This window comes from Sus scrofa, chromosome 4 (assembly GCF_000003025.6).
Source record: "Sus scrofa isolate TJ Tabasco breed Duroc chromosome 4, Sscrofa11.1, whole genome shotgun sequence".
Classification (NCBI taxonomy): domain Eukaryota; kingdom Metazoa; phylum Chordata; class Mammalia; order Artiodactyla; family Suidae; genus Sus; species Sus scrofa.
Window position 1 is genome coordinate 104,035,089 of NC_010446.5, and position 26,902 is coordinate 104,061,990.

The window sequence follows — 26,902 nt, forward strand, 5'->3', positions numbered from 1 at the left end:
CCGTGGGTGACCTGGAAATACCAATCTTTCCGATACTGGGTTTATTTTAAGTGGAATGACGATAGCCGGAGTTGCAACCTCCCAGTGAATCCCTTTGAAATCACCCTTCCAGCTAAATATTATCCTAAAAATTTACCAGCCCACAAATTTTTGTTAACCAGCCCGCTATGAATTTTACACAGATGGCAAAATAAATAAAGCCCATCAATAGTTATGACTGGCTTCCCTGAAATGGTAAGTGGCCTCAGGCTCACAGGGACTCGGCTTCGAGAAGACTGCCTTAAATAATGAACAGGAAGATGAAAGAAACACTCTGTCCCCAGGCACTGCATGGTCCTGCAAGTCGGCACCCCGGATCCTGCAGACACCCTTGGGTTGCAAGCTCTCTTTTTCATGAAACAAGGGTTATGGCCAACACCCATCATCATAATAAAATAATGGCAGCAGCTAATTTCCCGAGGCTTCAGGCGCAGCAGGGAAGGCTATAATATTGCAAGCCAGCAGAAGCCAACCAAGTGGTGATACAGTAGTTCTGTTTTACATTACATTAAATGTTACTATTTCTGAAGGGAATATCTGTGGAGCACTGGTGTAACCCATAGCAACCAGCTAATAAATTGTAACTTACACTGCCTCAGCTTATTGTAGGGGTGGAGAACAGCAGGGGGAAAAAAAAGACCAAAAAAAAAAAGGCTAATGTTGGCAAAAATGCCACATTCCTCCCGCCACCCCCTCCATACACACAGAGACACACACAGACACAGACACACACACCCCCTTCCCCACCACCGCTAATATAGGCTGCATCAGCCTTCTCTAGCTAAATTAAGGTGAAACGGGACAATTAGCAGCCAAGGATTTAGAATTCTTGACTTTCACGTGTGTATGTGTATATACATAGGTGGACTTTGAGTGGGTCCGACGCTGGGCCCTGCTCGCCACATGGATGACCCGGTGCCTCACTTCCCAGCCTGTGTCGAGGGTGACAGTCCTCAGTGTCAAGCCCACACCTGGAACCGGGCCGCTTAGCTCACCTGTCCTTTCTGGGTCTGCAAAAGCTCCTGCCTAATTGCTGCCGCACTTCTCATTCACAGCAGGCTGCCGAGTCTCCATCTTCACTACACTGCGCCTGCTCTCTGGCCCCAAGTTCAGTCGATTCCTCCCACCCATTCATCCCCGTTCCCGGAGCCATTCAGTCTTTCACGCACCCAGTCCATCTCTCTGAAACCTGGGCATGGGATTCGTATTTACAGGGGGCACTTTGGGGCCACCAGATAGTCTGTTCATGCGGGGGGCTGATCAGCTGTGTACCCCCTGCATCTGACCATGTGATCAGGCCAAACTTAATGAAATTGCTCCCTAGCCTGAAATGCCCATCACTCAGCTGCCTGGGAGGAAGGGACCACCTGGATAAGTGTCCCTGGCCACCTTCCTTCCGTCTGGCCGTCTCTGCTCTGTGAGCAGAAGAGGGGGGCCAGGGGGTGCACCAAGGCTCAGGATCCCCTTTCTCTTCCCCTAGGAGAGCAGCAGAGGGTACCAAGACATACAGGGCTGAGAATCAAGCCCTCAAGATCCAGCACCCGAGGCATGTACTAGCTGAGTGTCATTTGGCAAAACCATTCTGCTGCTAGGGCTTCATTTCGTCACCTACAAGTGAGTGTGCTCTGTCAGCTCACATTTAGCTGCAGAAACAGAAAACCCCACTGAAAGCGCTTTAAAGAGGAGGAAGCGTGTGTTCTCAGACAGCAATGGTGAGGGCAGGCTGGAGGCTCCACTTCAGCTTCCCTGTGATTCTCTCTGGGTGGGTTCCCGTCTCGCCATCCTCCCCATACCAGTGACCTTAAATGCCCTGTGCATTTGAATGACCTTGATCCCTACCCTCCAGTCCTGCATTTCCTTGAAGCAGAAGTAAGGAAAAAAGCACCAGTCACAGCCCCAGTGCCTAACTCCCATGAAGACACACCTGAGACTTAGAGAAAAAAAGGACAAGGTGGAGTTCCTGCCATGGCGCAAGGGGGTCCATGGCATCTCTGGAGTTCTGGGTTACAGGTTTGATCCCCGGCGGGGCACTGTGGGTTAAGGATCCAGTGTTGCTGCAGCTACAGAGTAGGTTGCAACTGCAGCTTGGATCTGATCCTTGGCCCCAGGAACTCCATATGGGGGGGCCAAAAAAGAAAAGAAAAAGGGGACTAAAATCTAGCCTTAGTTTATCCAGCCCACAATAGAGGTGGTATTCAGGGGAAGATGGTGGTGGAGGGAGGGGCTCTGAACTAAAGGCTTGGTCTGGCCCTGGCTGATAAAACGAAGACCAGGCCAAGCCCAGGATGCTAGACCATCTGGCAGAATTTCTAGGAAGGGCTGGACCCTGCTGCTTCTTGTCCCTGAAGCCGGAAGGGGCCAGCCTGTGCTGCTGGCCGTTGGCAGGTGGCCCTTTGCCCTCTGGGGCACCCAGTCTTGGCTATACTTGTGTATCAGATCCACAGACCACGGTGTTTGGCCCCCTTGCGACTCCAGTCCTTAGCTTTCCTCTGATGCACCTGCTCCCCAGGCAGGGCCAGACTTTTCCACAGACAGAAACAGTAGGGGTCCGATGCTGCCACAGAGGTCCTCTGGCATCCCACCTCCCTGGATGCTGCCCCCAATTTTAGGATTGCCAGGCACAGTGGATGAAGCATCTTAGGCCCATAATACTTTGAGGGCCTGCAAACATGTTTTAATTTCTTTTAACGTCAGGGAAAAATGAGTTGTTAGGGTCAAAGATTACATTCTTTATGCCAACACAGTCATGAAATGTATTTCATAATTTTTTTGTAGAGGAAGCCCTGACACCCCCCCGCCCAGGGAAATGACATCCCAGGCCCAGGAAGGTCATGACATAGCCCTGGGGGCTAGTTGGCTCTAGTCCCCTCCCTCCCCCAAATTCAGGGCACCCGAAAAAGTCCCAGATGCCTCCAGACCTTTCTCCTTGTTCCTCTGCTGTGGAGCCTACCCCAGCTTCTCTCCCCGCTGCAGCTCTAAGACTCATGTTTTCATGAATCTGTAGCAAAATGGGACAAACAAGAACAATGCGATGCATTCTTCACCAAGTTAAATTCATACCAAGTACAGGACATTCTTTTTTCTGAGATTACACGCTTCTGATTGCTTTTTCTTTCTTTTTAAAAAATTTCTGGTACTAAAATGTCTTTTCGGGGAGTTCCCATACCCCGTGGCTCAAGGGTAATGAACTTGACTGGTATCCATGAAGATGCGGGTTTGATCCCCGGCCTCAGTGGGTTAAGGATCTGGCATTGCCATGATAGGTCACAGATGTGGCTCAGATCCTCTGTTGCTGTGGCTGTGGTGTAGGCCAGCGGCTGCAGCTCTGATTCGACCCCTAGCCTGGGAACTTCCATATGCCACAGGTGCAGCCGTAAAAAGCCAAAAAATAAAAAAAATTAAAAATTAAAATTAAATGCCTTTTTGGAGTTCCCTGGTGGCTTGGCAGGTTAAGGGTCTGGTGTTGTCCCTACTGTGGCTCTGGTTATGGCTGTGATTCAGGTTCAGTCCTTGGCCCGGGAACTTCCACATGCTGTGGGCACGAGCAAAAATGTAGTAATAATAATAATTAAATAAAATGCTTTTTCACCTATAAAATTATGATAATGGCTAATAACATTTTGAATGATTATTATCTCATAATAATCATTAAGAGTTGCTGACCACGTATGGGTCTTGCCCGCTCCCACAATGCTGTGAACGTTGTGCTGGTCTCAGACCAACGCTGGGATAACTTGAGCTCATTTTCAAGACTTAACCTCCCATGGCTCCTCCTCCACAGCGCCTTCCCCAGCTCCAGCTCTAGGCTCTATAGGTCCCTGGCCTGCTTCTCCCGCAGTATCCGTCTCATCCTATTAGCATCTTCTCAACCATAGCCACGACCTGGCATCTTCTGGAAGGCAGGCCTGCCCCGTCTGTGCGTCTCCTCCACTTGGCACAGTGTCTGGCCCACAGTAACTGCTCAATCAATCTCTGTGGAATGAATGAAGAAGTAGACTAATTCCCAGAAAAATTAAGTTAATGGATAGAATTTCTCCAGCTTTTGCTTTTTCCTCACCACATTTTTATTAAATCTTTGGCACCTGTTATTGCTTGTCCACTGGCCAGTGCTAGCAGAATGACAGAGAGAATTAGCAAGCAGCAAATGAATATTAATGCACCCAGGCATAGCCGCCGGTGCTGAGTTTGACAGCTTGTTTTTTCTACGGACAGGTGTTTGGGCTTATGGTTGTGGTTTTATATTGTGTGTCAGTGTCTGTAAATTTAATTAAATGTAACATTTCTGATCATCTTAAGTATACAGTAGCTAAATATATAATTTTGTGCTAAATCATAGGCTGTATTTGGGACTTAAATATATCAATATTTCATGGTGTTCTGCAAAGGGGACCATGACTAATGGGAACGCCACTGTCTGAAAACATGAGCGACTAGGAGACAGAGAACCACAGTCCTGGGGCAAACGTGGGCTCTGGAGGGGCAGATTTAACGAGAGTGGGGATTCTCTTCTGTCACAGGGAGACTAAAAGAAGGGAGAAGGGTTGGAGAGGTTTGCGGGAGGCCAAGGCGACTCGTCTGTCCCATTCCTCCCTCCGTTGCTTGAGTCTGAGAATGTAATTCTCCCTTGCTTGTTCTTGCTGAGCCTTAGGTGTATCTGTGGTAACATCTGGGTATTGAGGGTGTGGCAAGTAATTAAAACAATTAATACTCTTCGGTGAAAAAGAAGAAGATTCACCTTCTGCTGCAGGTGAATCTTCCCATGCCCGGCTCTGATCCTATTGAGAACATCCCCAGGGGCTGCCATTTGCAGCCTAAGCAAACCCTCAACTCTTGGCCTGGTATCTAAGGTACCTCAAATTCTGACCCAATGGAACTTCCCAACGTTATTTCCACGCCTCCTCTCCACACGCTCTGTCAGCCAGCTGAACCCAAGGCAACAGGGTTCCTCTCCAGGCCAGTCCACCTTCCTGATCCTGCTGTGCTAGTACAGTTTCCTGTTTTCTTTTTATCTCTCTCTCTCTTTTTTTTTTTTCTTTTTGCCATTTCTTGGGCCGCTCCCGCGGCATATGGAGGTTCCCAGGCTAGGGGTCGAATCAGAGCCCAGCCACTGGCCTACGCCAGAGCCACAGCAACTCGGGATCCGAGCCACATCTGCAAGCTACACCACAGCTCTCGGCAACTCTGGGTCCTTAACCCACTGAGCGAGGCCAGGGATGGAACCCGAAACCACATGGTTCCTGGTCGGATTCATTAACCATTGTACAGTTTCCTGTTTTCTAGACCTCGGAAGTCCTTCACTCTGTCTCCCCAAATCCTACCTACTTTTGAAGACCCGGCTTCTACTCCACTCATTCATGGAAAGTAGCCCAGTTTCCCCCGTGGATGTCATCATGATTGCCTTTGACCTCCTTTCAAGGCGCTTAACACCTTCTACTTTCTAGACCAGTAATTTCTGTATTTCATTTCCCAGCCCCAGTACAGACACATATAGATTTGTTTTAAGAAATTCATGGTGGAGTTCTTTCGTGGAGCGGTGGATTAAGGATCTGGCCTTGTCACTGCAGTGGCTTGGGTCCGATCCCTGGCCGGGGCCACAGATGCGGCTAAAAAAAATAAATAAATAAAATAAAAGAAAGAAGTTCATGGTAAGGGAGTTTTATTTGTCTGTGTCCAATACCACATTGTTCTCATTTGATCTATGTTTCATCGAATTGAAGTTGTGCCCTCCATAGGGCTAAACTCAATCCCGCATCAATTTTGCCGATAGTCTATGCATCAGAATTCTTCCCGTTGCAAATCACAGATAAACGAACATAAAAGGGCAGCGTTCGTGGGGAAAATAGATAACTATATCTCATATACTAAGATATTGGGGGGTAGAGAGCTCCTCAAGTTAAATTCAGTGGTTTGGGGATGTGATTAAAAGCCTCTCTTCTTTAGCATGTGGGCCGCCCTTAGACCTGGCCACTGTGCGGCTGCTGCAAACCTGGGTTCTACACACAGATACCAAGGCTGGGGAGCTAAGAAAAGAAACCATCCTTTCTGGAGTTCCCGTCGTGGCGAAGTGGTTAACGAATCCGACTAGGAACCATGAGGTTGCGGGTTCGGTCCCTGCCCTTGCTCAGTGGGTTAACGATCCGGCGTTGCCGTGAGCTGTGGTGTAGGTTGCAGACGCGGCTCGGATCCCACGTTGCTGTGGCTCTGGCGTAGGCCGGTGGCTACAGCTCCGATTCGACCCCTAGCCTGGGAACCTCCATATGCCACGGGAGCGGCCCAAAGAAATAGCAAAAAGACAGGAAAAAAAAAAAAAAAAAGAAAGAAAAGAAATCATCCTTTCTGTGATTCTCTTTTTATCATGAGAGAAAGTCTTTTCTAAGAGACTGCCAGCAAATCTCCCCTCACATGTTATGGATCAGAATTGCAACACATGTCCAGGCCTAAAACAATTGCTGTCAAAGGGAACAGAATTATCTTGATTGGTTCAGACTAATCAAGATTCACAGCCTTGGTCAGGGAAAAGACCCAAACTCTCCTAAATACATGGCCCCCACGCAGCTGAACAAAACTGGGTTTTGTGTCAAGGAGGAAGTAAGAGATGGCTTTGGCTGGCACAACAACAGTGCCAGCCAAAGTCACTCGACCTTACAGCCCATATGAAGGAAGCCAGGTCCTACCAGAGCCCTGAGCTCTTGGATAGTAATGGGTGGGATGGGGACTTGAACTTCCTGCAGGGAGATCTCACAGTGGCTACCGTTCACTTCTATCCCCTTTCTCCTTCCAACACCTCCTCCCCTATCCTCAAGCTCAAGCCAGTGACCCTGCCAAGAGATCATAAGCAAAGAGATTCCACGTCGACCTGCCTCTCCTCACCAGCTTACATCAGTGCCCACACATTCTGCCTTTCCTCTCACTGGATGTAGAGTCCATTCTTTCCCAGCTAAGGCCAGTGCCTCCTCATATACCCTACATCTCATTCCCACCCAACTCAAAGACGTCATCCACGACCTCCTTTCTGTCTCCTGCATCAATTGCCTTTCCTCTCTCTCCTGGATCATTCCCATCCACAGGCAACATGCTCCCAACCTTAAGACACCCTCCTTGGCTGCACATCCTTCTGTCACTACTGATGCATTATTTCTCCATTTTCCCCTGTGTCCGAATCCCTCAAAGGGGGTATCTGTGGCCATGGCTCCAATTCCATGCCTCCCATTCACTCCGCAACTTCTAAGCACGTTACGCCACTAAGACTACGCTCAAGGTAACTAAAGACATTCATTGACTAAATCCAGCGGTCTTTTCTCTCTCTCTCTCTCTTTTTCTGCACTCGTAGTATGTGAAAGTTCTGGAGCCAGGGACTGAACCTGTGACACAGCAGTGACCCAAGCCATGGCAGTGATAACATCAGGTCCTTAACTACTGGGCCACCAGGGAACTCACCCTTTTATAGTGTCCCCCCATCCCCCAGCGATCAATTCTCAATCCTCATCTTATTGGATGTGTTGGCAGTATTTGACATGATCAGTTCCTTCATTTGACCCATAACATTCTGATACCTGGTTCCCCAGATGCTACACATGCCTGGTTTTTCTCCTTTTGTACTGGCTGGCCCTTCCTGGTCACATTTGCAATCACTCTTCCTTTCTGGATGTTAGGGTGTCCCTCGGCTCAGTCCATGGACTCCTTGACTTACACTCACACCCTCAGTGCTTTCATCGGTCTCATGGCTTTAACTATCATCACTATGCTCATGACACCCAAGATGTGTTTGCAGCCTGGACGTCTCCCCTGCGTTCTAGACTCAGACATCCCACTGCCTACTTGACATCCAGTGTGAATGTCCATAATAAATTTCGGGTTTTTCTTTTTTTCTTTTCTTCTTCTTATTCTTATTTTTTGTCTATTTCGGGCTGTACCCACGACATGCGGAAGTTCCCAGGCTCGGGGTTGAATTGTCGCTGTGGCCACCTGCCTGTGCCACAGCCACAGCAAAGCCAGATCTGAGCCATGTCTGCGACCTACACTGCAGCTCACAGCAGCGCTGGATTCTTAACTCCCTGAGCAATGCCAGGGACTGAACCTGCGTCCTCATGGACACTAGTTGGATTCATTTCCAATGAACCACGACGGGACCTCCCCATTTCGAATTTCACAGAATTGTACCAGTTATCTATTGGCAGTTAGGGCTGGTCTCAGCTGGATCACTCATGAGACGGAAGTGCCCTGGAGGCTTTCTGGAGACTGGTTGGTTTAAGATGCCCTCACTTACATGTCTGGCCATTAGCTGGAGATCCTGGCGGTCCTTCATAGGACTCTCCAGCAGGATAGCCTGGGTATCTTACAGGGATGGGGCAGTCCTAAAAGAGGGCAGGCCCCAATCTACAAGCCCCAATGCATGGTTCACTGGGGCTATTAAAGTAATAAACTCTCACAGTGTTCAAAACAGAGCTCAGAGCATTTACTCTAAATGGCAGTTTCTTCCTTTGGCTCAGCCCAAAAATCTCACAGACAGCCTAGGACTCCTCTCTCTTTTTTTTCTTTCTTTGTTTTCCCCCCACATTCGCAACCCACGCTACAGCTGTGGGAATGCCAGATACTTAACCCGCTGTGCCAGGCTGGGGATCAAACCTGCATCCTGGCGCTTAGAGACATCCCCAGTCCCACTGTGCCGCAGCAGAAACTCCTCCTCTCTTGTGTTTTCACACTCCTCTTGGAATTCATCATCCAATTTTGTCACATCCTCCTTAAAAAATATATCCTGAATCCAGCACCTTCTTACCACCTCTTTTCTCCCACTAGATCGAGGCCACCACCATCTCTCACCTGGACTCTTGCACTGGCCTTTAACTGTTTCCCTGCTGCCACGCGGACCCTTATGGTCTATTTTCAGCCCATTGGCTTGAGCAATCCTGTTAAAACCTTAGTCAGAGTATGTCATGCCTCTCCTAAAACCCGCCCAAGTTTTTGCAGGGGTCAACAGGTTCCTACATGACTGCATCCCTGCTGCCACCCTCCCCTCTTGCACGCAGGTACCATTACCTCTCTGACCTCGTTTCCAACTCTTCTCCCCGCCCCTCCTTAGCTGCAGCCACGCCAGCCACCTAGATGCCTCTCAGCCACACCTGACGCACTCCTGGCTCAGGGCCTTTGCCCTTGCTGTCCCCCTGGCCCAGAATGTTCTTCCCTCCGACATCTGCAGGCTGGGCTCTTTTATCTCCTTCAGCTTTTTATTCAAATGTCACTTTCCAGGGAGTGTCAACTGCTCCATTTAAAATAGCAGTCCCTCCCCTTTTGCAGCACTCCTAGCCCGTCCCTGGTATTATCCTTCTCTCAGCCCCTGCCTTCAGCTGACATCCAACCTATTGTACTCGTTTCCTTGTTTCTCATCTGTCTCCCCCTCCCAGAACGTTAACTCCGTGAGACTAGGTTTTCTTTTTGTCTGTTTCGTTTCCCCAGCACCGGGAACAGAGCCTGGCTACTACCCAGAGTTAGTAGGTGGATTTGGGGGTTTCTTTTTTGTCTTTTCAGGACCACACCCAAGGGGTCAAATTGGAGCTGCAGCAGCTGGCCTGGACCACAGCCACAGCAGTGCAAGATCCAAGCTGCATCTGTGACCTATGCTACAGCTCATGGCAACACCAGATCCTTAACCCACTGAGTGAGGCCAGGATCGACCCCACATCCTCCTGGATACTGTCGGATTTTTTTTTCCGTTGGGCAACAATGGGAAATCCAGTAGGTGTTCAGATTTGTTAAATGACTGAATTCACTGAGCATTTACCATGTGCTACAACTTTCACCCACCATATTACCCGTGAACAAAGTACTATGATTGCTGCCTTTCTCTACGTGCTATTATCTCCAGGTGCTGTTAGCTCTGTTTTGCAGATGAGGAGACTGAGGCTGGTTGGTTAAAGAGCTTCTCTGAGGTCACGAAACCGGAGAAGGAAGAAGCTCTCCCCCAGCATCTGCCCGCGTCCTCTCTCAGCCCAGAGGCGGGGCCGGCAGCTCCGGGGCCCTCTGAGCAACACCTTGGTGTGGTGCACCTGCTGACTGCCTTGCTGGGGTTCCATTGCTGCTCCAGATCTGTAGTTTGGAAAGAAGAGGAGGAGGAAGAGAGGAAAGGAAAGGGATGGAGGAGGGGGTCCGAAGCCATCCAGCTGCCTCCTGGCTCGGTGGGAAGACACAGGACCACCCAGAAAGCACCCACGGGAGGACTCGTGTATGATGCCCTCCAGATCCCCCAGCTCAGGGTCTTCCTTTCAAACCCCGGCAATGGGGTCTGTCCTGGTTTTCCCTCTCGGTAACTGGAGTCATAGGCTGAGAACAAGCCTTTGAGAACAAACCTAACCCACCCCATCTCCATTCCCGGATGGCTTTGCTCATGCCACCACCTCCCAGCCACCCCCCGCCCCCAGCTGGCCTCAGGCGAGATTAGGCTTTAGTGAGATCTGGAAGGGAGCTCAGAAAGGGTTGTCAACCCCCACCAGTGCACAGACCAGAATGGCTCTGCGGTGGGTCAGGATGAAAGGGAACCTCTGGCTGGTTGACATCTGGCGGCCAGGAGTGGGCTGTGGGCTGGGGGAGCCTGGCTGAAGTCCACAGGGCTGCATTGTTGCAACAGAGGCTACTTTGCTCTTGTGACTGATACACACAACACACACACACACACACACTTAAAAAAAATTTTTTTTTTTTGTTTTTGTTTTTAAACAGTCTAGGACCAAGGCAGACGAGACGGCTGTGGTTGATAGTGTCTGGAGAAAAATAGCAACTACTGTGTTTGGGTTATCATATGACAGCTCACAAAGAAAGGGGCTTTGTTCTGTGATTGGTTTCTCTAGTCAATTAAATGTGTAATATCTGCTGTGAGGTCCCTGCTGTTTAAGTACAAATACTGCAGATATATTTCCCAGACACATGTGTGCTTACTTAAGTTGTTCTTTTTCTTTGCTTTCTTTAGTCCCCTCATTTTGTGCGTCTTTCTACCTCTTCTTTCTTTTCTTTCCTTCTGCTCCTTCCTTCATTCCTTCCTCTTCCCAATTTTTCTTCCTTGCTTCATCTTTTCTTTTCCTAGTTCTTTCCTTCCCTTTCTGCTGCTCCCCACGCCCTTTTCCATAAATAGAAAATTGGAAGTGAGGAAGAGAGTGGAGCGAGAACAGAGGGTCATAGAAGCGTTGTCGAAACCACACGTGATCATGAAAGAAGTTTGTGAACCTCCATGCATGGCCGTTCCCTTGTGATGCAGGGGGTGAAGGAGCTGCTGTGGCTGTGGCTGTGGTGTAGGCCCAGCAGCGGTAGCTCTGATTGGACCCCTAGCTTGGGAATCTCCATATGCCTCAGGTGCAGCCCTAAACAGCTGAAAAAAGAAAAGAAAAAAAAAAAAAGAAGAAGAAGAAAAAAGGAAAAGCATTACCCCAGAGGTCTACACAGAGCTTTCCTAGATGAGGAACTCAGGGCAGCGGGGAGGCAAGCAGGGAGAGGGGAGGAAGGCTGCTTTATAGACAAGCGGATGCTTCAGTTGTTCCTACAAGAAGGGTGAGCGTTTAACAGGTTGATGGGTGGTGGTGGAAGGAGAAAGGGCTTACCTGGCAGAATAACTGCATGTGCAAAGGTGTGTCCAGGAAACAGAGGTAACTGCCCGAGACCAGAGCATAGCGGGAAGAATCAAGAGCATGGAAAAGTGGGAGAAAGTTCAAGGGCAGGTTGGGGGAGGTACCTGTAACCCATTCTGAGGAGCCCAGCTCTTTCCGAAGCGATTGGCAGCTCCAGAAGGGCCCCATCTGCACTTTGGAAAGATGTGTGTGTCAGAAGGATGAACGGACAGAGAGCAAGACCACCGGCCGGGAGACCCGGTGGGAAACTGTAAACTTCTAGAAAGCAGTGATGAAGCCTGAGCAAGGGCAGGGGCCTTGAAAACAGAAGGAAACCGATAGCTTTGAAAGATGTTAAGGAGGTAGAACTGGCAGTCCCTGTCACCAATGGGACCTAGAAAGTAAGAAGTCTAAAATGAATCCCAAGGTTCTGACTTTTATGGTCAAGTGAAAAGTGGTAGCACGAACTGAAGTAGAAAACTGAGGACGCTGGCATTCACATGGACACACTGCTGTATATACAGTGAATAACCAACACGGACCTACTCTCTAGCTCAGCGAACTGCTCGATATTTTGTAATAACCTACAAGGAAAAAGAATCTGAGAAAGAATATGTGTGTGTAGGTTGTGTGTGTGTATAACTGAATCACTTCGATGTACAACATTTCACGTCAACTATACTTTAATTAAAAAAAAAATCTGGGAGTTCCCGTCGTGGCGCAGTGGTTAACGAATCCGACTAGGAACCATGAGGTTGCGGGTTCGGTCCCTGCCCTTGCTCAGTGGATTACCGATCTGGCGTTGCCGTGAGCTGTGGTGTAGGTTGCAGACGTGGCTCGGATCCCGCGTTGCTGTGGCTCTGGCGTAGGCCGGTGGCTACAGCTCCGATTCGACCCCTAGCCTGGGAACCTCCATATGCCGCGGGAGCGGCCCAAGAAATAGCAACAACAACAACAAAAGACAAAAGATAAAAAAAAAAAAAAAAAAAAAATCTGAAGACTTCCCTGGTGGCCTAGTGGGTTCAGGATCCAGTGTTGTCACTGCTATGGCTCAGATCACTGCTGTGGCATGGGTTCGATCCCTGGCCTGGGAACTTGTACATGCCATGGGACTGGGCAAAAAAAAAAAAAAAAAAAAAAGAAGGAGTTCCCGTCGTGGTGCAGTGATTAACGCATCCGACTAGGAACCATGAGGTTGTGGGTTCGGTCCCTGCCCTTGCTCAGTGGGTTAAGGATCCGGCATTGCCGTGAGCTGTGGTGTAGGTTGCAGATGCAGCTTGGATCCTGAGTTGCTGTGGCTGTGGTGCAGCCCTCAAAAGACTAAAATAAATAAACAAATAGATAAAAATTTAAAAAGAGAAGAAAAAAAAGAAAATGGAGAAGAAAAATAAAATAGATTTTTAGGAAAAAATAATGAGCTACATGTGGGGCATGTTCAGTCCAAGGTCTAGTAACATCCAGGTAGAATATTTCTTTTTCTATTCTTTTTTTTTTTTTTTTTTCTTGGTCTTTTTGCCTTTTCTAGGGCCGCTTCCCGTGGCATATGGAGGTTCCCAGGCTAGGGGTCGAATCGGAGCTGTAGCCGCCGGCCTATACCAGAGCCACAGCAATGTGGGATCCAAGCCACATCTGCGAACTGCACCACAGTTCACGCAATGCCGGCTCCTTAACCCACTGAGCAAGGCCAGGGATCGAACCCGCAACCTGATGGTTCCTAGTCGGATTCGTTAACCACTGAGCCACGGTGGGAACCTCAGGTAGAATATTTCAAAAGGCCGTTGTCTCTATAGGGGTAAAGGTCAGAAGAAAGGACTGGGCTGAGAAGGACAATTAGGGAGTTGTCTCCTGAGAGAGAAGTAGAGGCCACGCGGGGATGTGGAAAATAGGGTCTTACAGAGAGTACGTGGAACTAGGGGGCTGCTCTGAGCTTTGTCTCCTACCCCATGTCCATATTCAGTTGAAAGCTCCTCTTGATGGATTGGACCTTCAAGGTGTGTCCTAAGTTCACGTCTCACCGCCTCCATCACCAGGGCCCTCGTCTAAGCCTCCTCATCTCTCACCAGGACCGTGCAAAAATCTACTCTCTGATCTTGTTGCTTCTACGTTGGCTTCCCTACAGCCTAGTTTCTACACATCAGCCAGATTTGCCTTTTAAAAGTGTAAGTTAATGACCCTTTAACTCTATGAACCCTCCGTGGTTTCCGGACACAGGGAATAAAACTCAAATTTCCATCCCCACGTGATCCGCCTTGGCTCTCTTTCCTGAGCTCATCCTGCACGGTCTCTCTCTCTCTCCTGTTCACACTGCTTCTGCCACACAAACATTCTCTCTCTCTCCCCAACGTGCCTCAGGGCTTTGCACTTCTTTTCCTCTCAGTCCAGAATGCTCTCTCTCTAGATCATTCTACAGCTTCCCACTCTCTGATACAATTTTCAAGTTTGAATTTTATTTCTTCGCCCATAGTAAGCATGGGTAATCTCTTGGCTGTGTTGGATAAGTCTGTTATCTTAAGGTTTGGGGGCCTGTTTTAGTTTTCTGCTCTTTCTGCTGGTTCTCACTCATACTGTCTTATTTCCTGGTTATATATGATTATATGCTGTGAAATTTCATTTTAGAATAACTTGAGGCCTAGAGTATTAGGATCTCCCTTCTAAAAGGTGTTGCATTTGTTTCTAGAAGGTACTTGGTGCTGCTCCCGCCTGGGACCCCTTTAAGGGAAGTTCTAGGCTCAAGGTCTCCTGTCCGGTTCAGATGACTTGAAGCCAGGTTGCAAGGCTAAGGGCTGAGTCTGGTTCAATTACCCTGAGGATGCAGCTCTTGGAGGAGCCTGGCTCCAAGTTCAAAGCCCCCACATTCTTCCCTAGCTTTGGTGTGTCCCCCATGGGGACAGCAAAAGCTCAGCTCAGCTTAGCAGCTATTTGTTCCAAGCAACAATAGCTCCAAGGAACAGTCTATCTCTTCTCCTAGCTTTTGCCTGGTAATTCCTCGCCACTTGAGGAACTCTATTGTTTTGTTTTGCTTTTTTTTTTTTAATTTTACTTTTAATTTTTTTTGTCTTTTGAGGGCTGCACCCAGCGGCGTATGGAAGTTCCCAGGCTAGGGTTTGAATCAGCGCTGCAGCTGCTGGCCTACTCCACAGCCACAGCAACACCGGATCCCACCAGCCTCTGTGCCACATCTCACGGCAGCACTGGATCCTTAACCCACTGAGCAAGGCCAGGGATTGAATCTGCATCCTCACGGATACTAATCAGATTTGTCTCCATTGTGCCACAGTGGGAATCCCAAGTGACTCTATTGTTAATACTATTCAAATTTTGTCCAGGACTTTTAGTTGACAGTGGGGACATTGGTCCAGATTTCCTGGTCTGACACCAAAAGCAGACCTCTCGCCGACCGCTTCCCTGACTCGGTTCCTCATTCAGTTCTTCATGGCAAGATAATCTCTTCAGAGAAGCCTTTCACAACCACCACACGGAAAACAACCACCCCGTGCCTGCATTTTCTTCCTGGCACTTATCATCAGCTGACTTTGGTTGCATCGTTATTTGCTTACTTGTTTATTGTCTGATTCCCCAACTAGAATTTATTTACTAATTCATTCAACAAATATTTATCGAGCACTTTTTTTTGTGCTGGGCCTTATCCTAGGCATTGGGCATATGCTAGAGAACAAGGCAGACCAGATTCCAGCCCAGGAGCTTATATTCTCAGGGGAAGACAATGAACAGAAAAATCAACACAGAGTATAAACCCCATGAGTATAGGAGGTGTGCCTGCTTTCCCCAGCACTTCAGGGCAGAGAACTGTGCTTTACGTTAACTAAATATGTGCTACATTAAAACAAAACAAAAACCTGGGGAGTTCTCACCGTGGGTTAAGAATCCTACTGCAGCAGCTCAGGTCTCTGGGAGGCATGGGTTCAATCCCCAGCCTGGGGCAGTGGGTTAAAGAAGCCAGTGTTGCTGCTGCTATGGTGTAGGTCAAAGCTGCAGCCTGGATTCATCCCCTGGCCAAGAAACTTCTATGTGCTATGGATGCAGCCATAAAAAAAAAAAAAAAAAAAAAAAGGAAGAAAAGAAACTGGAGTTCCTGTGCTAATGAACCCAACTAGTATCCATGAGGATGTGGGTTCAATCCCTGGCCTCACTCAGTGGGTTAAGGATCCAGCAATGCTGTGAGCTGTGGTGTAGGGACCCCTAGCCTGGGAACTCATATGCCACAGGTATGGCTCTTCAAAAAAAAAAAAAAAAAAAAAAAAAACAAAAAAACAAAACCCACCTGTCCCAATATTATTTTTCAATATTATTTAATCCTGGTGTTTCAATTTATTGTTGGTTGACTGCTTTTTCCCTCTTAAATATATAGCATTTTGAGCATATTAAGGGTTAAAGAGACTTGTGTGTCAGCCTGGAAATATAATTGCCATTTATTCTTTTACTCTTATGGGGAAATATGTTCTGAGTTCCAAATAATTAACTTCCAAGTGAACTTTTGGAAACTGTCAGCTGGGCTCATATATATTTGGGTGAGGTTTGCCAGTGTCGTTGCACTCTTTTATAGAAACAGGCAACGTGCCAGCCAGTTCAGGCCAGACAGCCCTAGCCATCAGTGGGGTAACAGATGTCTCAGAAAGAGCACCCCCACATCCAGAAGGCTCTGTTCTGCTCTGGGCTCATGGTTGTTTCATTCTTAGACTCTTAGATCTAAGAGAGGACAGAGGCTCCATGGTCATCCTAATATTTTTTGTCACCAGAGAGGCCAAGCCAAATTCTTAAGAGCCCTCCACCTGGGTGACAGCATGGTTGAAAGTGGCAGCCAGCCCTGGCAGGCAGCCCGGCTGCCCTGGGACACTGGAGAGAGTGCGGGAGAGATCGGGGTCAGCCAATGTAACTTAGAGGAATCACGCCAACATGACAAGTGCCGTGGCGTTCAGCCTGGGCTCCAAATCCTTGCCTACCCACAGGCTCTGGGCTATTTCCATTCTTTAGCGAAGGGAGGGAGTGCAGAGAGAGACGTGCATAGGCGCTGAGCCAGAGCTGGGTGTAAGAAGCCAATCTAAGGCTGTTGTTGGGTTAAAGAAAAAAAAAAAATCAGGATTTGCTGAGATTTTGGAAAGGAGGAATGAAGCGCAATGCTGCTCGAGGTTTGGTCCGGGAGAATGGGGGGCCCCTTGACCATGGTCGGATGGAATCTTGGTGGAAAAAAAAGAAGAGCTCTTCTAATTCCTTGGATCTAAGTGACAGCCTTTTATAGGTGAGGATCCTCCCTGTCAAAATCAGAAATGGACTTGGACAGAGCAGAAGGGATCATGCGTCTGTGAAAATCCTTCATGAAATCTTGAGCTGAAAGAGCCCTTAAAACTCCTCTAGTCCAGTCTCACACCAATGCTTGGCAACTGAATTTTCTGGATGGGGCCTAGGGATCTGGGCTTTTTTTTGTTTGTTTTGTGGTTGTTGTTTTTGCTTTTTAGGGCACACTCATAGCATATGGAAGTTCCCAGGCTAGGGGGCAAATCGGAGCGACAGCGATCAGCCTACCCCACAGCCACAGCTCACAGCAACGCCAGATCCCCCACCCACTGAGCGAGGCCAGGGATCAAACCCACATCCTCATGGATACTAGTGGGATTCGTTTCTGCTTCACCACAACAGGAACTCCTAGGGAATTGTATTTTAAAGTTTTGGAGTAATCATGCGTAGTGTGGGACATTCTGACTCATCTGATCAACCTCATTGTACAGAAGAGGAAACTTGGGTCCAGAGAGGTCAACAGACAGCATGAGCGGCAGAGCCAGGACTGAAAGTTAGACCTTCTGGCCTTCTGGGTCCTTGGACTATGTGATGCTCAGAATTAGGGAAGGGAACAGCTACTGAATACTGAGAACCAGTACCAGGCATTTTGCTAAGTTCCTTCTACACATGGACTCATGGATCCTTACAAATCCCTTGGGGACACGTGCTATTGTTATCTCCTTTTATGAACCAGGAGGGAGGTTCAGTAACTTGACCAGAGTTGAGTGTCAATAAGCGAAGATCTGGGACACAAACCCAGGCCTTCTCCCCCAGATCCACTGTTCCCTGTCACCGGAGAGTAAGCGAGCAGAGCTGTGGGGTTTTGTGGAGAAAGGAGAACGTTTGCTGGGTAGCATCTTACTTTCCCCTCTGGGGTAAACCAGGCTGTGCAGTTCCATGGCGGGAGCCTGGGGTGGGGGCACATCCAGACCCTTTTCTAAAGCTAGATGGCGCCCCTCCAGTTCTGGGCACCCACCTGTGGGGAAAGCTTTAGGGGCCTACGCCACCCCATCTCAAAATCCTTATAGATTATACTTTTTATTATACTCAGAGATCAACCCTTTTTTAAATTTATTTTTTTATTTTTTTTTAAGACAGATGGTATCCTGTATAAGCTATTCCTAGTCTTTGGCTCTGGGGATCCTCGCCGGCGTAGGAGGGTAATCACCAAGAAGGAAGCTTCTATCCAGAGGATTGCTTAGTGGCACTTTGAGCATTACATGGCTCTTGGCTGTTTAGTGAGGGGGAGCCACTGTTCTTGCCACCTGGCATTCCCAAATGCATTCAGAGCAATTAGCGTGCGTGCTTGTGAGCACGCAGTGTCAGGCCACCTTTGGGCACCATGCCTGGCCCTCAGCTTTCTTTCAGTTGACAAAGGAGAACTTGGGTAGGAGTTTCCCCTTGGTGCTTGGGTTAAGGGTCTGGCATTGCTGCAGCTGTGGCGTAGGTCGCAGTTTGGCTTGGATTTGATCCCTGGCCCCGGGGAACTTCCGTAGCCATGGGTGTGGCCAAAAAAAAAAAAAAAAAAACCCACAGAGAGAGAGAGAGAACTTGGTTAATGCTTCCACTCTTTTTTTAAAAAATAAAACTTTGTTACTTGTGGTTTTTTATTACCCTTTGGTCACAGCCAAACAGGTCTAGAGACCTCGAAGGATAGAACCCCTTGGTCCTATCTTATCCACACACAAATTTTGTGTTGTTGTTCTGCCACGGTGGTTTTGTTTTTCTTCCCCCCCTACCTTCCAATGAATAAAGTTAGGAAGAATGCAACGAATGTCTGGATTTCCTGCTTTTCCTGAAAAGTAGGAACATCAGGCAACACTGGACCTTTGTTCCCAAGTGCAACGCTTCGCAGGAGCTGTGCTTTTTTAGGCTTCTGCGTTTAACTCCCTGGGGGAGAAGATTAGGGAGTCCTCCCTCCAAAACGTTCAAGATATCCCCTGATTCCAGGCCACTCCAGGAGAGGCTGCAACATTCAAAATGAGATATTTTGAAGCAAGTTGCTAGTGTTCGGCCCGGCCCCAGACAGACTTGCTGACAGGGGACGTCTGTCCCCTCTTCTTGGACGCGTCTCCTTCCCTTCTGACTTGACCCTTTCTCTGCCTGTGGATTATCTCCTGAAAGGGCCATTGTTCAGCAGTGACTTCACTTGATTCTGTGTCCGAAGGGCCGAGACGTTCTTTTCATTGTACTTTACTCTCCCCGCCCTGTAGGCAGCACAGTTCTTGGAAAATCTCAGATGGTCCATTGAGGGTGAACGTGGAGAGACACTAGGCTGGTAAGTGGTCATAACGTGTCTGGGGTGGTGATGGCCTGCGAGGGTTGACAGGTCACCCAGGGCTGCCGGGGTCTAGGTGGTAGGAGGTGGGATGGGCTGAGAAGGAAAGAACTGCGAAGGGGCAGTTGAGGACAGAGTTCAAGGATGGACGATGCGGCCTGGGCAGAGGCCCTGGGAGTGAACGCTGGTGAAGTGTGGTCTTGGAAAGAGGGTTGGGCAGCCTGGTGAGGTCTGAGCGCGCCTTTGCAGGCGAGGTGCGTCTTCTGGAAAATTCCCTGACTCTCCACTTTCTCGCTCCGTCCATATCCGATTCTCCAAAAAATGTCATTGAATCTACTTTCAAGATGCTTCCAGACGCCACCCATTTCTCACAACCTGTCTCCCTACCACCCTAGTATGAGCCGGGGTCCCCTGCGCAACTGCAAGAGCCTCCTTTTGGGTGTCTCTCCTTGACTCCTGCCTCCCGATGCGCTAGTTCCCCTTAAACGGTTCGGGGCCTGCGAGGTCCTGTAGGATTGGCCTCTGCACGTCTCTGACCCCATTTCTCCTTCTCCTTCGCTCTCATGCCACTGCAGGCACAAGAACACACTTTTTTTTTTTTTTTGGCTTTTAGGGCCACACTGGCGGCCCATGGAGGTTCCCAGGCTAGGGGTCGAATCGGACGGAGCTACAGCTGCCGGCCTACACCACAGCCACAGCAACACGGGCTCTGAGCCTCGTCTGTGACCTACACCACAGCTCACGGCACCGCCGGATCCTTAACCCACTGAGCAAGGCCGCGGATCAAACTCTCATCCTCATGGATCCTTGTTGGGTTCGTTAACCACTGAGCCACAACGGGAGCTCCAAGAACACACCTCTGTCTTCAGAGCGTGTTAAAGGGCTTTGTACTTGCTGTTCCCTAAGCTTGGAACGCTCTTCCTCTAGAACTCTCCAGGGCTCACTCCCTGTCAGATCTCTGCTCAGCTCTCACTCCCTTCGAGAGGCCTTTGCTGACCACTCACCTGGAACAGACCCCTTCTCTTTATCCCCATGCACATCCAGACAGGATTCCCCTTTCCCACTTTTCCTCAGAACGCATCACATTATATCACATATTTATTTGTCTCCTTGTCTGGGTTTTCCGTGAGAAGGTAAGCACCTCCAGAGCTGAGTGTCTTCTTGGCACATAGTAGATGCTCAATAAATAAATGAAGCGTTGAGCCGATAAGGAGAAGTGAGAGATGCCGGAGACAGTGTGGTCTTGTGGAAAAGAGGTAATATTTAACACAAGCAGAGATTTTCAATACACTCCTTGGCAGATGTGATAAATATTTAATTTAATTCCATTCAGTTGAAGTATTTATAGTGTAATTACTGTATGCAGATCACAATGCCAAGAGTTGCTTGGGATAAATGATAATTAAAGGGCAGATCCTGCCCGTAAGAAATGTACAGCTCAAGGAGCGAGGGTGAGGGCAAATAAGACCCCTTAGTTATTTTCATACGTCCCCCCATAGCATGTCCTTCATTGCCCTGCACCCTGGGTGTGTGTGGAGGGGGTAATTAACTTTTTTTTTTTTGGTATCAGTGAATTATCAGTCTATTTCTTCACTAAATCCTTTCACTGTCCAATGGGATGACAAACACCTTACAAACCCATAGCCCCTTCCTGACTTCTGAACTCCACTTTCCCCCTCCCCCACTTCAGTTTCTCTTTGGACATCCTCATTTGCATGCTTCTTGAGCATCTCACACTCAGTGCATCTAACCTGGTCCTATGTAGTCTGATTTCAGCCGAAGAGGTTGCACTAGTTTTTCTGCTGCATTCCTCGCCCTCACCCTGGCATTTCAGAGCCTGATTCCTGACCCTCTGGTTCCTCCCCCTCCCTGTTGCTACTTCCATGGGCCTGGTTACCATCGTCTCTCGTCTGGAGAGATCTAGGCTCCTATAGAGCTCCCCTCACATCCATCCTCTACACCTGGGCCAGAGCGGTCTTTCTAGAAGGTACATCTGATAACTACACTGCCTTCCTCAAAACCTGTAGGGGCTTTGCTCTAGCCCTGGGCTAAAGTCCAAACCCCTTCGCACACCACACAAAGCCTTCCAGGTTCTGCTGCCAGATTGCTTCTCTGCTCACCTCTTGCCACTTCTTTCTTAGAGTTTGGGGCCCCCTCAGACTTCTGGTCCTCTAACTGGACCACTCTCTCTCCCTGCTCTGGGCCTTCCAGGGTACTGATTCCAGGGCCTGGGAGTCCTCCCCTCCCTCCTCTCTCTTCCTCTGCTGCCTCCTTCTGCTCCTTTGGATTCTGCCTGGCTTTCATTTCCTCTGAGAAGCCTTCCCTGCCTCTGATCTGACCTAACCAAACCCACCTCCTCCTGCCCTGACACCCCCCCACCCCCGAAACACAGGGTCCAGGGCTTTGCCTGTGCTTCCTCAACGCTGTTCTTTTTGTGCCATGCCTATTTTAAGGTCTCTTTATTAGAGCTCAAGCTGCAGGAGGGCAGGACTGTCCCTTTCTGCTTTGATCACCTTGGGTCTGTGTTTACCCAGCAAGTGCATGTGTTGGACAAATACTGAATGAATGAAAATGCACTTGCTTGGATAGTAGAGTTCCTCATAAAATAATTATAGCTTACATTTCCGGAGTGCTTAAGATGTAGCAGGCACCATCCTAAGTGTTTTACAAGTGTGTCATGGACGTCTCATACAACCCTATGAAGTACAGGCCATTTCCTCATATAACAGGTGGGGAAACTGAGGCACGGTGTTATTAACTAACTTGGCCAAGGTCTTCAGCGGGGAAGTGGAGGAACCAGGTTTAAAACCCGGACTATTTCTTGAGTCCACTTCGGTCTCAAGGTCTAGGCAATTCTGTCTCAGAGGAAGGTGCAATGTGGGGTTCCACTGTATAAAGACATTCAAGGCTCCTGCACAGGGCTTTGTTTTTGTTTCCCGGCGAGGCGAGAGGACGCGTTCCCAGGCCGACCTCTTCCAGGCGCCTTTGGTGGGCTTTGGGAAGGGCCTGTGATTTTAGCTTGCGGCCGGGTAGTCTGCGTGTGAACCCCCTGATTAACTTTCAGCGGGGCCAACACCCCAGCTGTGCACAGGTCCTTGAGTCCTTGCCACCGGCAGGTGCGGGCGGGGCGCCACCAGCGGCACCCAGAGCCCCCGCAGGGTCCCCCGCCCCGCCGCCCGTCTCCAGGGTTGGGGGAAAGGGGCGGGGCAGGGGGCGTGGCCTCTGGCGGAGGCCACCGCCCTCGCCCCGCGCTCGGCGGGCCGGGTGCAGCGGGCCGGGCGGAGGGGCGGGGACTGGGGAGGGGCCGGAGCGCGGCTGCAGGAGCCGCTGCGGGAGCCGAAGGAGGAGGTGGCGCGTCCCTAGAGGCGTGCGCCGGACTGACTGACCGACGGACGGACGGCGGAGGGAGCGGGCCCGCGGCGGGGTCGGTATCCGGTGGACGCGCGGGTGGCGCGGGGAGGGCGGCAAGAGGGGAGCCGGAGCCGGCGGCAGGGCGGCGGGAGGGGCGGCGGTGGGCCGGGCGCTGGCTCCGCTCGGGGGTCGGCCCGAGACCCCTCCCCGGGCCGGTCGGGCGCGCGGCGAACGAGCGCGCCCCGGCAGCGAAAGCGGAGCCCTGGGCTCCCTTCTCGCTCCTTCTCTTTTCTTTCCAATCAGCGAAAAATAAACACCCGGGAAGGTAAAACAATAGCGGGGCCACCTGGGACGCGGCGCGCGCAGAGCTCCCACGTTTGGGGCGGGGGCCGGCGCTGGAACCGGGAGTGGCGGCCGCACCTCGGAGCCCCGACGCGATTTGCCCCCGCGGAGGGTGGGGCTACCCGCGGCGCCCGGGCTCCGTGAGAGGCGGAGGGAATTCTCAGGAGTGAAGCGTTTGGTGAAAGTATTGCAGGAACAATTGGGCTTCCCGCAGTTGCCCTCCTCTGGGCGGGGAAACTGAGGCGGAGGCTAAGGTAGCGGCTTGGCCAAGGTCAGACCTCAGAGACGTTGACCGTCCTGGTCCAGGATCGGGACCCAGGTGTCCGGACCAACTCGGCGCTCAGCCCCTCTCGGCGGCAGTGTTTGCCTTTGATAAATCCCTGTTGTGTTTGTTTTAGAAATCTGCTGGCATCGTGGGACCGCTTCAGGGCCGCGGAAAGAAGGCCAACTTGCTTCGTGTGTTGCGGGCAGGTCTGGGGCAGGTGGCAGCCCCTTGACCCACCATCATGGATGGAGACGGACTTTTTGATGAAGAAACCCGAAGCAGGCGATGCCAGGCAGGGCGATTTGGCTGTCAAAGGTTTTGACAAAACCTGCCCTGTTGCCTTTGGGGAATCCGAATGAGGGAGAGTACAGACACCTTCACTGGGAAGCCAAGGACATTTCTGTATAATCAGTGGATGAAAGGATTTTCTCAGACTCTTTTTCTTCCCCTTTTCCTGGAGGATTAATCCACCGCAGTCTACAATTCCATTGGAAACGGCAAGGCACAGGATGTGGCTGGAGCCTAGAGCGCCTTCCGAATTGTTCTGGACCCTTCCTTTAGCCTAGGGGAGTTTAACACTTGCCACCCGCCGCCCCTCCCCCCACTCCCTCCCGCCGAGCTCTTTAACCCGTTCTTATTTTCTGAGTGAAGTTCTGTTTCCAAAACTGTCCATGGGAGCTATAAGTGGATTGTCAGAGACAAGAGATTAAGTGCTGGGAGAAGACGAAGCGCCCTGTGTTGTCTCCTCTCGGCTGCCGACATGAAGTGCTTCTTCTCAGTGCTGAGCTGTCTGGCTGTGCTGGGTAAGTGGCGCTGCTTATCAGTGCGATCAGTGTGAAAGTTTAACCTGCTGTTGGTTCCTGTAATTTCGTGTGGTTCTTTCCCATCAACACTGGCCTTTGGGGGACCCCAGGAGGCAGGGGCGTGTGTCACACGTTGACACAGAGGACCCAGGGCCCCCGCTTCTGACCCAGGAGGAAGGATGGGTCTTGTTTGTGGTCTTTTAAAGGAAACGTGGGCTCTTCTTAGTGTCTGGCCTGGGGCCTGGGGTTGGGGGTCTCCAATCTACTTTGGGGGTTTAGGGCCCGTATGTGGATTGTAGGCTGACTTCGTGTGTTTTATAAACATATTGCCTCAGCATCTTCATGTCTGTGTTGGTTGGTCCACATTACTTCCTAATCTGAAGTGGCAACATTATTCCCACTCTGTTGAGAAAGTTGGTTTGGTGATGATGGTTTTTTTTTGGGGGGGGGAGTAGGCATGGGGGGAAGTAGGCATGGGTAGAATGGGGCTGAAGGGATGTTTTGCCCTACCGAAGTGATCTGTAGCTAAAATGTTTGCTGGTCTCGTGATATGTCCCCTCTCTAAGCTCAGGTCTTAGTTCTGGAAGGAAGGGAGAATGGAGGAATTGAAGCTGCCTGGTAGGGGCTGTGCTGGGATTGGATGTTGTGCTGCCACAGAAGGTCAGAAGGCTTAGACAGGGATGGAGAAACTGTGGCCTGCGAGGTGAACCCTTGGCACATTTCTTCAGGATTCCTTCCCTGTGGAAGAGGCCCCCCCTTTGCCCAGCCCTCATTCATTCTCAGATTCCACAGTGCCTCCCATGCCGCTAAGAGCTGCCCTCAGTGTTCGGTCTTAGGACCTGGTGCCTCCTCTCCCTCCTTCGCCTGTGACCTCACATGGGAACACAGCCCCTGCCCTCTGGGTTTGGCTTGTGCTGCCTGCGGGATTCGCATCTCCCCATCTAGGTGTCTTGCATTTGCGGGATTTAGCTGTGACGTGTTGGCCGCGGAGGGTGCTTTCACGCACTGTCAGCGCCCTCCCAAGAGTTCACTGGAGGGTGGAAAGAGAGTGGACTTTGGAGTTGGAGAACCTGAGTTTGAATCTCAGCCTCACCATGATTGATGTCTGGGACTCAGGAAACTGGGGTGATACCTCCAAGGGCTGTCTTGACAGTTAAAGGCTATCTGGTGTTTGAAAGGGCTTGACCGCTTTGAAAAGTGTCCGGAGCATATAAGTGGGTTCGCTCAGTGGTTCTCAAACTTGGGGACACATGGGATTCACTGAGGGAGCTTTCAGAAAACGTTCCGACGTTCAGGCAGCAACCCCAGACCAACTAAACCAGATTCTGCCGGAGGCTGAGCCGGGCAGGAGTCTTTTTAGCTCTCTCAGGCAGTTCCAGCGTGCAGCCAAGTTAGAGAAACGGGCGTGTGAGTTCACTGCCAGCTCTGCTCCCCTCTGCCCAGCGCTCACACAGACACTTAGTCTCCCAATCTGGTGGCAAGCTTCGTCAGTCTTCTGCCCAGGTGTGGGTCAGGACACAGCGTCTCCGTGTCTCCTTTATGCTCAGGCAGAGTCAGAAAAACAGGTAGCTGTCTGTTTGCCAATCCTAAATACTGTATTGGCATTTATCGTTCGCTTGGTGTCCGGGTTTAAATCAGTAATTAGTGCTTCATGTGGATTCAGGAGGACAAACAAGGAAGGCCCTCCAGGAGGCTGGGCGTGGAGTGGGTGGTGTGGCTCCGGTGGGAAAGAGAGCTGAGTGGAAGGGTGGGGCCCAGGGCTGGAGCTGGAACCACCAATGGAGAAATAAGAAAATGTGACATTTGTGCCTTTTGTTTCTTCTGGCTGCTCCAGAAATGCACGTCTGCCGACTGGTCCCCCTGCTGTTCACTGTCCGGGCCGCTCTGCAGAGCGGAGCCTGGGCCCTGGCACTGGGCACTAGTATCTCTCCTTTCCTCCCAGCCTCAAGTATAAGCAGGTGCCATGGCGAAAAATGAGTGTCAGGGCGGCCTTGAAGGGGAGTGGTGGCAGAAGAGCAGACCAGGGTGAGCGTGGGAAGGTTTAGAACCGTGGACATGCCTGGTGTTCTGAGCCCCCACCGGTGAGATCTCATCTTTTCTCATCATTCATGACTTGCAGCATGGCGGAGAGGGAGTCTTGCTACTACTTTGCTCACCTTGAAAAGCAGAAGGTCTTTGTGGAGGGAACAAAACTCACTCACGTTGGGGTCTAATTTCCTGCTTGCAGTCTGCTGTGGTCTGATTCATGCATCAGCATTCTTGCTGTGTAATGAAAATTAATGTGCGGTATGAATTCTCAACAGCAAAGATGCCCAAGGTTTTGTGCCCAGGTGGGGCACATACCTGGAATAAAATTTTGTTTGTAAAAAGTAGCATCTGGCTAAGTGCTCTGCAAAGTGAGACTGATAGAGGTGCTGCCAGCTTCCAGAAGTGGCCAATTTGAGTTAGAAAACCCTGTGACAGTATGTGAGGGGTACACAGGTTAAATCTCTGGGATGCTCACAACTCCTTGATATAGAGCATCAGACCTGTGTGTTTTGCTCGCTTCCTTTGACAGTGTCTAGGATTTGGATCTGGTTTCTCCTTTTCTGCCTTTCTGGGTACCACTTCATGCCCTCTTGACCACTGTGTATTGTTTCTTCCTCTTGCAGCTCTGGGTGCCCCGCTTAGAGCCATGGGCACCCTTATTCCAATTCTAAAGCCATCTTAAGCATGAGCCTGGTTGAGCCATGAGGATGGTAAAATCTCTACTACAGAGAATGGGGGGAGCCAGGGGGAGAAGATGAGAGAGAGTAGGGGCTGGTGTGGATGTGGCTTGAGTGTGAAAGGGCATGAGGAGAGGAGAGGGTGGGTTGTGGCTGTGCCCGTGCCCGGGAGCAGCCCTCATGAGTAATAGATGTGCAAAGAGGACAACAATGTCGCGGAGACAGAAGAGGAT

At 50.2% G+C, this 26,902-nt stretch overlaps 1 protein-coding gene and 1 long non-coding RNA gene across 2 annotated transcripts in view; both read left to right on the forward strand.

Moving 5' to 3' along the window:
* Positions 1 to 3,125, forward strand: part of LOC106510184 — a 44,491-nt gene extending 41,366 nt beyond the window's left edge. Inside the window, exon 3 of the long non-coding RNA XR_001308409.2 lies at positions 183 to 3,125. This is a non-coding gene — a long non-coding RNA (uncharacterized LOC106510184). The remainder of the gene's footprint in view (positions 1 to 182) is intronic.
* The window catches only part of IGSF3 (immunoglobulin superfamily member 3), a 122,390-nt gene continuing 105,183 nt past the window's right edge, over positions 9,696 to 26,902 (forward strand). The window contains 3 exon segments of the mRNA XM_021089981.1: positions 9,696 to 9,771; positions 19,139 to 19,203; positions 23,295 to 23,964. Of these exon segments, the coding sequence (XP_020945640.1) occupies positions 23,922 to 23,964 (43 nt within the window). The 5' untranslated portion in view covers positions 9,696 to 9,771; positions 19,139 to 19,203; positions 23,295 to 23,921.